The sequence below is a fragment of the Pimephales promelas genome, chromosome 17, assembly GCF_988280905.1.
Source record: "Pimephales promelas chromosome 17, fPimPro1.hap1.1, whole genome shotgun sequence".
NCBI classification, from domain to species: domain Eukaryota; kingdom Metazoa; phylum Chordata; class Actinopteri; order Cypriniformes; family Leuciscidae; genus Pimephales; species Pimephales promelas.
In genome coordinates this window covers 34,148,367-34,162,278 of record NC_142785.1, presented here as the reverse complement: position 1 = coordinate 34,162,278, position 13,912 = coordinate 34,148,367, and the positions used below count along the sequence as shown (strand labels likewise).

The 13,912-nt window shown below is 44.4% G+C and overlaps 1 protein-coding gene across 1 annotated transcript in view; it reads left to right on the top strand.

The window, feature by feature from the left end:
* Positions 1-13,912, top strand: part of ryr2a (ryanodine receptor 2a (cardiac)) — a 77,747-nt gene that overhangs the window by 20,371 nt on the left and 43,464 nt on the right. Inside the window, exons 19-37 of the mRNA XM_089122450.1 lie at positions 272-431; positions 1,443-1,590; positions 2,615-2,823; positions 4,374-4,548; positions 4,633-4,841; positions 5,236-5,579; positions 5,979-6,087; positions 6,441-6,601; positions 6,968-7,127; positions 7,383-7,469; positions 7,869-8,095; positions 8,177-8,972; positions 10,352-10,552; positions 11,147-11,252; positions 11,489-11,632; positions 11,885-12,158; positions 12,338-12,452; positions 12,886-13,018; positions 13,354-13,457. Coding sequence (XP_088978576.1) covers positions 272-431; positions 1,443-1,590; positions 2,615-2,823; positions 4,374-4,548; positions 4,633-4,841; positions 5,236-5,579; positions 5,979-6,087; positions 6,441-6,601; positions 6,968-7,127; positions 7,383-7,469; positions 7,869-8,095; positions 8,177-8,972; positions 10,352-10,552; positions 11,147-11,252; positions 11,489-11,632; positions 11,885-12,158; positions 12,338-12,452; positions 12,886-13,018; positions 13,354-13,457 — 3,862 coding nt within the window. The remainder of the gene's footprint in view (positions 1-271; positions 432-1,442; positions 1,591-2,614; positions 2,824-4,373; positions 4,549-4,632; positions 4,842-5,235; positions 5,580-5,978; positions 6,088-6,440; positions 6,602-6,967; positions 7,128-7,382; positions 7,470-7,868; positions 8,096-8,176; positions 8,973-10,351; positions 10,553-11,146; positions 11,253-11,488; positions 11,633-11,884; positions 12,159-12,337; positions 12,453-12,885; positions 13,019-13,353; positions 13,458-13,912) is intronic.

Genomic DNA, 13,912 nt, shown 5'->3' with positions numbered 1-13,912 from the left:
ATGAAGGAAAACCACTTTAAAATTCATTACGAGTCCTAATCCTAAATACAGTGATGTTCACAATAACAGTTTAAATACATAAAATAATGATTTAAACTCTGCTTTACATCTGATACACACATTTAGATTAAATATGCCTAATATTTAATATCACTTTTAGTGCGGATCCTACACACAGGTTTATGAGTGAGCCGCTGATGTATGGCTTTCTCAGACCCCCCATACAGAACCTGTTCTGCCAAGAGTGTGTTAGTGTGTGTTCTGCTGTCAGGTACGAGCTCTCCTGCGGGTATAAACCGGCCCCGATGGACCTGAGCCACATCAAACTGGCCTCGACCCAGGAGGCCATGGTGGACAAACTGGCAGAGAACGCTCACAACGTGTGGGCCAGAGACCGCATCCGGCAGGGCTGGACGTACGGCATACAGCAGGTCAGTGTGTCAATTTTAGGGGTGTAACGGTACATGTATTCGTATTGAACCGTTTCGGTTCGAGGCTTCCGGTTCGGTACGCATACAAACCGAACGGTTGCTTGGACCATTTTTCCTGCCGGCAAAATTCGTGCTGACGCGGCCAACACAACGTTGTGCAACATCCAAATGGCAAGCGTAATGAAAGCAGAACGAAACTGCGCTACTCGTTATGTGCTTCACGGATCGTTTATCAGTTCGGACCAGCAACATCTGTGCAGCGCGAGCCGATCTCGATCAAGCAACACTGTTACTACACAGCGCTAAGAGATCCGGTAAAGAAAACATTTGAATTCGCCACTGAGGTAATAACATCGCTGCAAGATCTAGTGAGATGCATTCACATTTCTCCGTTATTAACCGTAGATCTCAGCGCTGTCATGGAAACCAGGAGAAACATTGTGCCGTGAATGAACTAGTAATACTTTCGTCCACAGACCAGCAACATTCACCATGGATTTAATATAGTAACACTAACTGGAACCAGTTTGGCTGGAATGGTGAAATGCTTTCAAGTACTTCACACATCTTTTTCCAGCACTTCAAAATTCAAATATTAGATAAATAAACATATATTTAAATGTTATTTTTAATGTGATGACCAAAACATTATTTGTTCATCCTTCAAAGATGACCCCCATTTATAAACCTGAAAGTTTCAAGATCTAGGAAAACTCGAACTTATTTAAAAATATTTTTTCTTTAAACAAATAGGAAATTTCTCTGGCATTTCTTTCTTTTTGCTGTATCGAAAACGTACCGAACCGTGACTTTAAAACCGAGGTACGTACCGAACCATGATTTTTGTGTACCGTTACACCCCTAGTCAATTTCCATTAGAAATGACTGTGAACTCTACTGTGATTTGCACTGAGACTGAAGCAGGTTCACGTCTGTATGGGTCAGGATGCATCGCTCACACACACACACACACACACACACACACACACACACGTCTCTGTGTCTCTGCAGGACATCAAGAGCCGGAGGAACCCTCGCCTCGTTCCCTACGTTCTTCTGGACGAGAGGACCAAGAAATCAAACAAGGACAGTCTTCGGGAAGCTGTGCGGACACTGCTGGGATACGGATACAACCTGGAGGCTCCGGATCAGGACCACGGTACCGCGAGCCTCACCCACGCTCTACACACACTACACACACTGCCCGTGGTGCTCATGTGACATCATAGCAGGGTTATTATCCTTAACTAAAGCTAAAACCACTTGGAATGAAATAAAATATAAAAACTGGTTTATTTCAGCTAGTTGCTACTTTTGTGCTAAAATATCTAAAAATAAAAACAACCATATAGATTAATATAAAGGACAAAAACACACAACAAAATTACTAAAACTTAAAAAATATAATATCCTATAAAAAATCGAAATATTATAAAATAACAACAAATAAAAACAAACTAGACTAATATAAAGGACAAAAACACAACAAAATTAATGAAACTTTAGCTAAAATGAAAATAAAAACAGACAACATAAAATTTTAAACTTGTGGTAGAACTTATGGTATATCAATGATACTAAAATAACATTTTCATTACTTTAAATAAATTAAACATATTAACTGAAATAAAATTAAATATTTCAAAAACTTATTTAAATTGAAGTACAAAAATAGCAAAAACTGATAAATAAACTTAAACTTAATAAAAACCATATAGACATTTAAAAACAAAACAAATAACAATGACAAAAACACAACAAACTTACTCAAATTAAAATAAAATCATTTATAGAACATATTACTATGGAAGCTTGTTTCCACCACAGAATAAAATATAAAAAAGGTAACTGTGAAAACTGCGTTATATGAAGTCGCAATATGCGAGTTATAAAGTCAGAATTGCATGATATAAACGCGCAATTCTGAGATAAAAAGTCACAATTATTTTTTTAAAAAATTCTGTGGCAGAAACAATCTTCCATAGATTACTCCTAAAAACATGATCAAAATGATGATTTTCTGTCTGTTGACTGTATTTTCTGTTTTATGGAGTGATAAAAAAGAGCTTTTCATATCTGGCTTTAGATATGATGCAATGTTCTGGTAATGTATGCAAATGAGTGCACATTTAATGAGCAGATGCCTCATTTGCATATGCGGACATCGTGTGTGTTTTGCGCAGCTGGTCGAGCAGACGAGGGTCTTCTGTCTGCCGAGCGCTTCCGGATCTTCCGGGCCGAGAAGTCGTACAGCGTGAGTGTGGGCCGCTGGTACTTCGAGCTGGAGGTGGTGACGGCGGGCGAGATGCGGGTGGGATGGGCCCGGCCCGGGTGTTTGCCGGACCAGGAGCTCGGATCGGACGAGCAGGCCTTCGTCTTCGACGGATTCAAGGTCAAGCCTCTGAATAAACCCTATTACAGTCACTGATCTAGCTTTACCTCATGCTAACACAACACTGTAATAATACAGGATAATAATAGAACTGTGGGCAGAAACACTGACTGTGTGTGAGTTCATCAGTGCCGCTCAGGATAGCAGTTAGATAGTGAAGTTTGTAGACAAGCTCTGATGTTGCTTGAGCCGGAGAGTTTGACGTTTTAAAGCTTGAAGTCTGAAGGTTCTCGAGGCCATGGGTTAGGGGGTTAAGCTAATGCCAGTGCCGTAGATACACACTTTCATGAGATCGTGTGGCCGATCATATTCATAAGCTTGAGAACTATAACCTCCCGCAGCCACTCATGTCCACCTGCATCTGTATCATGCTAGCTAAACGTGTTCACCGTCCCACAGGTGGGACGTTTGCCACTATATTTTTAAAACAATAATATCTTAGTAAATACCTTAAATAATATTGACAAACTATATATCATTTGAAAGCTTTTGAAGATTTTAAGATTTTCAAAATATATTACAGAGGAGCCATAATTTATCAATATAAAACAAGAATATTTTCATACTCATAAGGCGTGTTCAGACCTTTATTTTAAAATAGCAGTAAACATGAAAAATCATGAAAAAATGGTAGATACCTCAGTTTGTTTTCATGCCAAAAGTTCAAAAGATAGAATCCATTTAATTATTTTGGAAAAAAAAGGTCTGAAAAGTTTGAAATATCAAGAAAAAAATAATAAATTCACCATTTGTGACGTGGCAGCTAGCTATGACTTACATGCGTGTTCTTTGTATGTGTTTCTTAGAGGTTCAATTCATTTCAAAATCTGCCAAACTTCCCATGCTACTTCTGAATAGGATCTCTACTTCAGAAATTGTATGAAAATTGTGAAAATAATGGTTCATATCATTCAAAACACGAATGGAAATGCAGGCGCACTTATATGGGCAGTAATGGAGTCTGATTGTGCCCTAGTGAAAAAGTTTGGTACTGCGCTCAAACAAAATCTTACTGAAAGCTCATTTTTTGAGATATCAACCTAAAATTTGAAACACAACTTGTTCAGATTTTTGGCTTTGATTTTTCTGCCGTTTTAGAGTAGCCCAGGTTTTGAAAATATATATTTTATGTAAAATATGAATAATTCATATTTTTGCATTCCATAAACTCAAACCTCTATAACTTTTTTTCTGTTTCACTTTCTTAATTTATTTCACTTCTACAAAAATCTGCCAAATGTCTCCTTTAAAACAAGACCAATCATATGTCTATATTCCATAGCATTCTTGAATTACAACCATTTAAGTTCGAAATGTGCATTTTCATGTCTATTCAAAAAAGGGGGGGTGACAGTTAACAGGTTAACGTGTGAATCCTTACTACACACACTCACATTCACTCTCACACTCATGTAACGGCGCGTATCGCCTGCAGGTGTCTCCAAATCCGCTCTACTTAGATGTACACATTAACATTAAACATGATGAAATTGCTTTACGACTAGAACGCACATTTTGTCTCAGTTCATGATGAATGTGTGTGTGTGCAGGCCCAGCGCTGGCACCAGGGCAACGAGCACTTCGGCCGCTCCTGGGCGTCTGGAGACGTGGTCGGGTGTATGGTGGACATGAACGAGCGAACCATCATGTTCACGCTCAACGGAGAAGTGCTGCTCGACGACTCCGGATCAGAACTCGCCTTCAAGGATTTTGAAGTGTGGGACGGTGAGTGACGTGTGGCGATCATCCTGCGCGGTGTGTGAAATGGTCCTGCGTGCAGTGCTGATGATCGGCGTGTGTTTTCCGCAGGTTTCATCCCGGTCTGCAGTCTGGGCGTCTGTCAGGTGGGCCGGATGAACTTCGGGAAGGACGTGAGCACGCTGAAGTACTTCACCATATGTGGCCTGCAGGAGGGCTACGAACCCTTCGCCGTCAACATGAACCGAGACCTGACCATGTGGATCAGCAAACGACTGCCTCAGTTCATCCCCGTGCCGCTCAACCACGAGCACATAGAGGTCAGAGGTCACACGCGTGCATAAAAACAGTATTCTGAATGTTCCAGTTCTGAATGTTCTGTTATTCGCCTTTGTCACCATTGGCTTTTGGCTTGCTTAGTTGGGGACATTTAATATTCAACAATATTACTGATCTCCTGCTCTGACACCACTATAAGAGAACAGAGCAGGACGATGACATCACGGTTTTCTCCAGAGCCCAAATATATATATATATATAAATTAACTAAATGAATAACTTTTTTACAAATACAAATGAAGCATCAAGGCAAGGCAAGGCACGCTGCTCTGAAACACACTGTGTTGTAAAAAGCGCTGTATAAATAAAGGTGAGTCGACTTTGAGACGAGTGCACCATTCTGAGCGCGTGCGGGATTCTGTGTGTGTGTTCCAGGTCACGAGGATCGACGGGACGGTGGAGAGCCCGCCGTGCCTAAAGGTCACCCAGAGGTCGTTCGGCTCACAGAACAGTAACACAGACATCATGTTCTACCGGCTCAGCATGCCCATCGAGTGCTCGGAGGCGTTCGCGCGCTCGCCCGGCGGGACGCTATCGGCTAACGGCAGCTTCTTCTCCCCCAAGAGAGATCTGGAGGATTTCGAGACGGTGTCGGACTTTGAGGTCCTGATGAAGACGCCACACACTCACGTGAGCTCGAACGGGCCCGACAGAGATCGAGACGAATTCAACAACCACAAAGATCACAATCAGGAGAAGCCTTCCAAAATCAAACAGAGGTGGATTATACACACACACACACACACAGGGGAACTGTTTTTGATGTGATTGATAATGTGTTTGGTAGTGGTGCAACGGATCGCAAAATTCACGGTTCGTTCATTTACAGTTCGGATCACTTTTTGGATCAGCAAAAAATCTCTCTCTCTCTCTGTGGACGTGCTTCAAATCTCGATTTTTGCCTTGTTCAAAATTGTTTGAATCTATAAATTAGCAAGACTTTATACATTATAAACCAAATGATAAACTTTCACTCTATGATGATTAAATTGATCAGTTAATCCGTGAATCGCATGCGTGTGGAACCGCGAGGCCTGATCCGTACGGGTCCTGATCCGTTGCACTTCTAGTGTTCGGTCAGACGTTTGTGTCTGTAACTGCAAGTGTGTTTGTTTCAGGTTCATGTTGAAAAGAACGAAGCCCGACATGAACAGCAGTAACTCCAGCACTCGTCTCTCAGAGGAGGTTTTGGCTGATGAGTGTGAGAATCTCATACAAACATCAACGGTGAGAGAGTAAAGTCTTGTCACATGACCAGCATCTGACTGTCACATGATCAATTTCGATTCTGCTTATCGATTCCTAATTTCTATTCCAATAAGGTAATAAAAAAAGTCTTATTGCAAAACATTGTATTAAAAGAGTTATATTAGGCTGCTGTCACTTTAAGAGCTGCACAGATCCAACACACTGATACACATGAGAACAGGAAACAGCGCAGGAGTCCTCTCACATGTTAATGGTTTAAAGTTATATTGAAATGTTTAGAAAGGAATCAATAAGATGAATCGAAAGTTTTATATCCGATTCCCAGCCCTGCACGCTCCCAGTTATATGTGGCGCTTCTGTCTCTGTGTCAGTATTACTACTCGGTGCGGATCTTCCCGGGCCAGGAGCCGTCCAGTGTGTGGGTCGGCTGGGTGACCTCAGACTTTCATCAGTATGATCCGGCCTTCGACCTCAACAAGGTCCGAACGGTCACCGTTACCCTGGGAGACGAGAAGGGCAAAGTTCATGAGAGGTCGGTGTGATTCTGCCTGCAATGACACAGTTTCAAACACAGACAACAAACACAACACTACTGGGAATTACAGAAATAGAATTAAAATAGAGTTAGAGAATAAAGTCTCTATTGTTTGTCAATGGAAATTGGATATACAGACAGACGGACAGATAGATCACGATACATAGATAGATAGATAGATAGATAGATAGATAGATAGATAGATAGATAGATAGATAGATAGATAGATAGATAGATAGATAGATAGATAGATAGATAGATAGATAGATAGATAGATAGATAGATAGATAGATAGATAGATAGATAGATAGACACACAGATGCACACATACAGTGTGTGATACGTGTGTGTGTGTGTGTGCAGCATCAAGCGCAGTAACTGCTACATGGTGTGGGGGGGCGAGTGCTCCAGTCCCAGTCAGGGCCGCAGTAACAGCGGGCTGGAGATCGGCTGTCTGGTGGACTCTGCGAACGGCCTCCTCACCTTCACCTCCAACGGCAAAGAGCTCAGCACTTACTATCAGGTGAGAGAGCACTGACCCTAACACTGACCCTGACCCTAACCCTGACACTGACCCTGACCCTAACCCTGACCCTAACACTGACCCTAACACTGACCCTGACCCTAACCCTGACACTGATCCTAACACTGATCCTAACACTGATCCTAACACTGACCCTGACCCTAACACTGACCCTAACCCTGACACTGACCCTAACACTGACCCTAACACTGACCCTGACTGACAGCTGAACTGTGTGTGTGTGTGTGTGTGCAGGTGGAGCCCAGCACTAAACTCTTCCCTGCAGTGTTTGCACAGGCAACCAGTCCAAACGTCTTCCAGTTCGAGCTGGGACGCATCAAGGTAAGATTTCATACACACACACGCACACACACACACAGAGACACTAACACAACCCCTACACCTACTCATCACACGCAACTTTCTGCATTTGTACATTTTCAAAAAAACTCATTCTGCATGATTTATCAGCTTGTTTCCTCGGTTTCGGTCCACAGTGACACGAGTCCCCATGAGTCTGTTCAGGGTTAGGAGAGAAACACACACACACACACACACACTCACACAAAGGATGTTGAGGCTATTTTTATTTTCTCTGCGTTGCACAAACAGGGCGAGTTTAAGTTTAGCTCACACAGGAACATCTGTGAGATGATGAAGTTTGCCAACTTTACACTCTGTGTGTGTGTGTGTGTGTGTGTGTGTGTGTGTGTGTGTGTGTGTGTGTGTGTGTGTGTGTAGAGTGTCATGCCGCTCTCTGCTGGGCTGTTTAAAAGCGAACGGAAGAATGTGGTTCCTCAGTGTCCGCCGCGGCTGCATGTGCAGTTCCTCACGCCTGTGTTGTGGAGCCGTGTGCCCAATCAGTTCCTGAGGTCAGAGGTCACCAGGGTCAACGAGAGACTGGGCTGGATGGTGCAGAGTTCAGAACCGCTGCAGTTCATGACCCTCCATATACCTGAGGAGAACAGGTACACACACACACACATACACACACAGACACACACGGTTATTTTAAACTGACGCTGTGTGTGTGTGTGTGTGTCCGCCAGGTCTGTGGATATCCTGGAGCTGACGGAGCAGCTCGACCTGCTGCAGTTCCACTTCCACACGCTCCGCCTGTACTCGGCCATCTGCGCGCTGGGGAACAACCGCGTGGCTCACGCTCTGTGCAGTCACGCTGACGAGGCGCAGCTCCTCTACGCCATCCAGAACAAGTACATGCCCGGCCTCCTGCGCACCGGATACTACGACCTGCTCATCGACATCCACCTGAGCAGCTACGCCACCGCGCGCCTCATGATGAACTCCGAGTACATCGTGCCCATGACGGCGGAGACCAAGAGCATCACGCTGTTCCCCGACGAGAAGAAGAAGCACGGGCTGCCGGGCATCGGCCTGAGCACGTCTCTGCAGCCGCGCATGCGCTTCTCCTCGCCCAGCTTCGTGTGCCCGCTGGGCTCCAGCTCCCTGTGCTTCCAGTTCAGCCCCGAGTTCCCGCTGGAGACGCTGAAGAGCCGCACGATGGAGATGCTGACGGAGGCGGTGCGCGAGGGGAGTCTTCACGTGCGCGACCCCGTGGGCGGCAGCACTGAGTTCCTGTTCGTCCCGCTCATCAAGCTCTTCTACACACTCCTCATCATGGGCATCTTCCACAACGGAGACCTGAAGACCATCCTGCAGCTGATCGAGCCCAGCGTGTTCTCGCAGGACCAAGGGGGCGGGGCTAAGGATGCGGGGGGGCGGGGCCGGCTGGAAGGGGGCGGAGCCGAGGAGCACGGCCTGAGAGGAAAGATGCCCAAGGAAGGACTTCTGCAGATGAAGCTTCCTGAACCCGTCAAACTCCAGGTGAGGCGATGCAGTCGTGTCCTTATAAGCCGCGTACAGAGACTTTACACACACACACACACAGCTAACATATCATTAGTTCACCCAAAAATGAAAGTTCTGTCAGTATTTACTCGCCCTCATGTTGTTCAACCCCGTAAGACCTTCGTTCATCTTCAGAACACAAATTAAGATATTTAAGATATTAAGATCGCTCCTGCATACTAGTCCATAGGCTTCTTGAGGGAATGACTCTCGCTGGCATCGAAAAGTCATTAAAGACGTCGTTAAAATAGTCCAAGTGACTACAGGGGCTCAATCTTAACTTTATCAAACGACGAGAATACTTTTTGTGCGCAAAAAAACAACAAAAATAACGACTTTATTTCAACTATTGGTTTATTTCTCCCTCTGCCTCGAGTCAGGTTACTAGTTTAATAGCGTAAGCTTCTGTTATTGTACGTCACACGCATCACACACATGACCAGCGTCGGCCAATAGTGAGCCTTCGTGTTACGTGGCTCTACACAATCACACTACGCTAACTGACTACAGGCTCATGGAGAAGGAAGTGAATAGTTGAAATAAAGTCGTTATTTTTGTTGTTTTTTTCGCACAAAAGTGTTCTCGTCGTTTGATAAAGTTAAGATTGAGCCCCTGTAGTCACTTGGACTATTTTAACGACGTCTTTAATGACTTTGAGGCCAGCAAGAGTCATTCCCTCAAGAAGCCTATGGACTGTATGCAGGAGCGATCTTAATATCTTAAATATCTTAATTTGTGTTGCGAAGATGAACGAAGGTCTTACGGGGTTGGAACAACATGAGGGTGAGGAAATACTGACAGAATTGTCTTTTTTGGGTGAACGAACCCTTTAGAATAATTAACAGTAACATTACACCGTGTCCTAACTACACACGCCACGCGCCGCGATAAAAGGCTTCTTTTCCATGTTAATCAGAGTTTTTGTACTGATTGTTGCTCTTACGGCTAAAAAGCTGGCGCACTAAATGATATTCAGAGTCACATGACACACTTTTAACATTAAATAAAGCACACACACAGTGCCTGAGATTATCAGTGCCACACACACGACGATTATATTTTATTTTTCTGCGATGGAACAACAAACACTGATAATCTCAGGTACTGTGTGTGGTGTGCTTTATTTAATGTTAAAAGTGTGTCATGTGACTAGTTAGTGCGCCAGCACATGAAATGTAAGTTTTAGTAAGTGGTAAATTGGTTTTGATTGATTTCGACACGAGTGTAAGGCGTAAGTGGACTACGTTCGTTTGGTCGGATATTTTTCCACACAAAGGCATTTTTTGGTGCGCTGTCCCTTTAAGAGCTGAATGTGTCTGGCGTATAATGTGGTTTGCTCCTGTGTGTGTCCTCAGATGTGTCACCTGCTCCAGTACCTGTGCGACTGTCAGGTGCGTCACCGCGTCGAGGCTGTGGTCGCCTTCTCCGACGACTTCGTGGCCAATCTTCAGGAGAACCAGCGCTTCCGCTATAATGAAGTGATGCAGGCGCTGAACATGTCGGCCGCTCTCACGGCGCGCAAGACCAAAGAGTTTCGCTCGCCCCCGCAGGAGCAGGTCAGCCGCGCTCACACACACACACCGAGTACACACTTTAGATTCATAGGGGTGCTTCTGGATCTAAATCATGCTGGTTATCAATCAAATAATAAAAACAATAGCAAATAGTTGTATGCGTTTATTGCAGTATTTGTGTACTGTGCTGCAACCGTGTTGTGTTTACATTATGATGATGAGCATTTAGGATGGAAGGGTGCTTAATTGTCATTAATCATTTCATCTTATTTTGCTCGCATGCTTCATTTTATTTATTACAAAAAGAAAAAGTCATAAGAAATCATATTTTGTCATGTGATTCGTGTTCTTTGTGTGATCTTTGATTACACTGGCTCCACTGCCATTTCCTGTTCATATAACACATGCTGCACATGTAGGACAATCACATCATTCAGTATTATATATATTATTTATGTATTTTTTATTGATATTTTATTTATCTCTATCTTGACCAAATGACATATCGGTCAAATCAATGCTGGATTCTTCAAATCAGTTGTGCCTACATTAGTTCCTGTGACTTTTTTTATTCAGTTTCACTTGAAAAGACAAGTCGCATTACAAATGAGTGTGTGTGTGTGTGTGTGTTTTCAGATCAACATGCTGCTGAATTTCAAGCATGAGAAGCAGGACTGCCCGTGTCCCGAGGACATCCGTGAGCAGCTGCTGGACTTCCACGAGGACCTCATGACACACTGCGGTACGGCTCAGCCTCAACTAAACACGAGACGAGATGATGACAATACTGTGTCTTAACTGACCCCACTGGGGTCAGACAATCATCTTCATTCCTGATCTATTGAGTGTGTGTCATTGTTCATAACTGTGGAATGCTGACGAGCGCTGTGTGTGAGGTCAAAGGGTTTCTATTTCAATCTAATGTTTTGCCGTTTGCTGTTTTGTGTGTGTGTGTGTGTGTGTGTGTGTGCTGTGCAGGCATTGAGATGGATGATGATAAACCCGGAGACGGAGACAATGATTTTACCATCAGGGGTCGTCTGATGTCTCTGGTGGAGAAGGTCAAATACCTGAAGAAGAAAATGACTGAAACGCCAAAGAAGAAGAAAGCAAAGAAACCCAGTGAGTGCGGCGGCGTCAGCTCTACACTTCAGTTTAGCTAATCTAGAGCCATTAAAAGTGCTAACAGGGTAACCGCTGTGTTTTTGCTGTCACCTATTGCCTTTTTATTCAGCTGGTTGATCAAAATCCAAACCATTAGAATTAGATGGATTGGATGTTACCACAGATCTTGCTGGTGTCCGTGTTATTTTTGCAGCTCTTAAATGTGATGTTAAAACAGATATCCACATGTGTGTGTGTGTGTGTGCGCAGGCACTCTTCAGCAGCTGATCTCGGAGACCATGGTCCGCTGGGCGCAGGAGTCGGTGATCGAGGACCCGGAGCTGGTGCGGGCCATGTTCGTGCTCCTCCACCGGCAGTACGACGGCATCGGGGGTCAGGTGCGGGCGCTGCCCAAGACCTACACCATCAACGCCGTCTCCGTGGAGGACACCATCAGCCTGCTGGCGTCGCTGGGCCAGATCCGCTCGCTGCTCAGCGTCAGGATGGGCCGCGAGGAGGAGAAGCTCATGATCCACGGCCTCAGGTGAAGACGGCGAGAGAACGAGAGAAAATACTATTAAATAATAAGAACAGATGTAATTCAGACCAATATAGATATATTATATCAATATTTTGAATGTAGTCTCAGTGACGCCCCCCTTTGGTGTTTGTGAGATTCCAGCCTGACCTCTGACCTCTGGCCTGTCTCTGTCTCGCCTGCAGTGACATCATGAATAACAAGGTGTTTTACCAGCACCCGAACCTGATGCGCGCGCTGGGGATGCACGAGACCGTGATGGAGGTGATGGTGAACGTCCTGGGCGGAGGAGAGTCCAAGGTGAGACACACACACACACACACACACACACACTGTATTGAAGAGTTTCAGGCTTTATCCTGCTTTACCTGACCTGTTCCTGTGTAATACTGGATTGTGATTGGCTAGTGTTGTCATTCCATGATCTAATGTTAATCTTCACTTAATTTGAAGGCATTTGTTATATTGTACTTTTGTAAGTATTTTAATTTTTGATTAATTCTTGTAAAGCACTTTGAGACACTCTCTTTCTGCTCAACATCTTTACACACTGATCTCTTGCATACAGTAGAGCTTCATCACTAACTCCAGATGAGTGTGTAACTCGGTTCAGCATCGGTGCCGACTCAAGTCGTGTTTATTTCCGATTGCCTCAAAGCAGTTTTACAGTCTTGTGAGCGTTTCAGGGATCAGGCGTTTGGGTTTCACTGAACGCATGTCCTCCGGTCCTCAGGAGATCACCTTTCCTAAGATGGTGGCGAACTGCTGCCGCTTCCTGTGCTACTTCTGTCGGATCAGCCGTCAGAACCAGAAGGCCATGTTCGATCACCTCAGCTATCTTCTGGAGAACAGCAGCGTGGGTCTGGGTAAGACTGCGAGTCCAGGGCTCCCACACCCGAGCGTGGCGTCATGTTTCATTTACTGCGCATGTGTGAAGAGAGACGTGGATCGTTACTTGAGTACTGTACTTTTTACACTTTTTACTTAGGGTATGATTTTAATATACGGTATGATTTTACCCCATAATTCAGCATATTAATGCGCATACACTTAGAGAATCAGTAAACGAGTGAGTGATTTGGGACACGGAAACAGCAACGAGAGTGGACTCGTGTGTGAGAGTCGGCAACGCCCCCAGGGCTATCTGTCTGGATATCGGAGCTTGAGTCGTGTGTGTGTGTGTGTGTGTTGTTCTCCTCAGCGTCTCCGTCGATGAGAGGATCCACTCCTCTAGATGTGGCCGCCGCCTCAGTGATGGATAATAATGAACTGGCTCTGGCGCTGAGGGAACCTGACCTCGAGAAGGTTCACATCTCTCTCTCTCTTCTGGAGTCATTACTGTAGTTTAACCTGTTCACTTCAGACTTAACATTTCCTGATAGTTTACTCTCCTCCGCGTCATCCAAGATGTTCATGTCTTTGTCTCTTCAGTGGAAAAGAAATGACGGTTTTTGAGGAACACATATAGTGTCTGCAATGGGGTCCAACGGGTCGAAGGTCCAGATGTGAGTTTCAGTGCAGCTCCACAGTCTCGACACGATCCAGCCGAGGAATAAGAGTCTGATCTAGACAAACCAGCGACATTTACAACAAAATACACATTTATATTAGACCCAGACCGATATATCGGCAGACCGATATTATCGGCCGATATTAGGCATTTTCCAAACTATCGGTATCGGCAGTTATAACGGCCGATAAATGAATATTTCAAAAATACAATAAAAATGGAGGAAACACGCTTGAACCATGTCATGAGT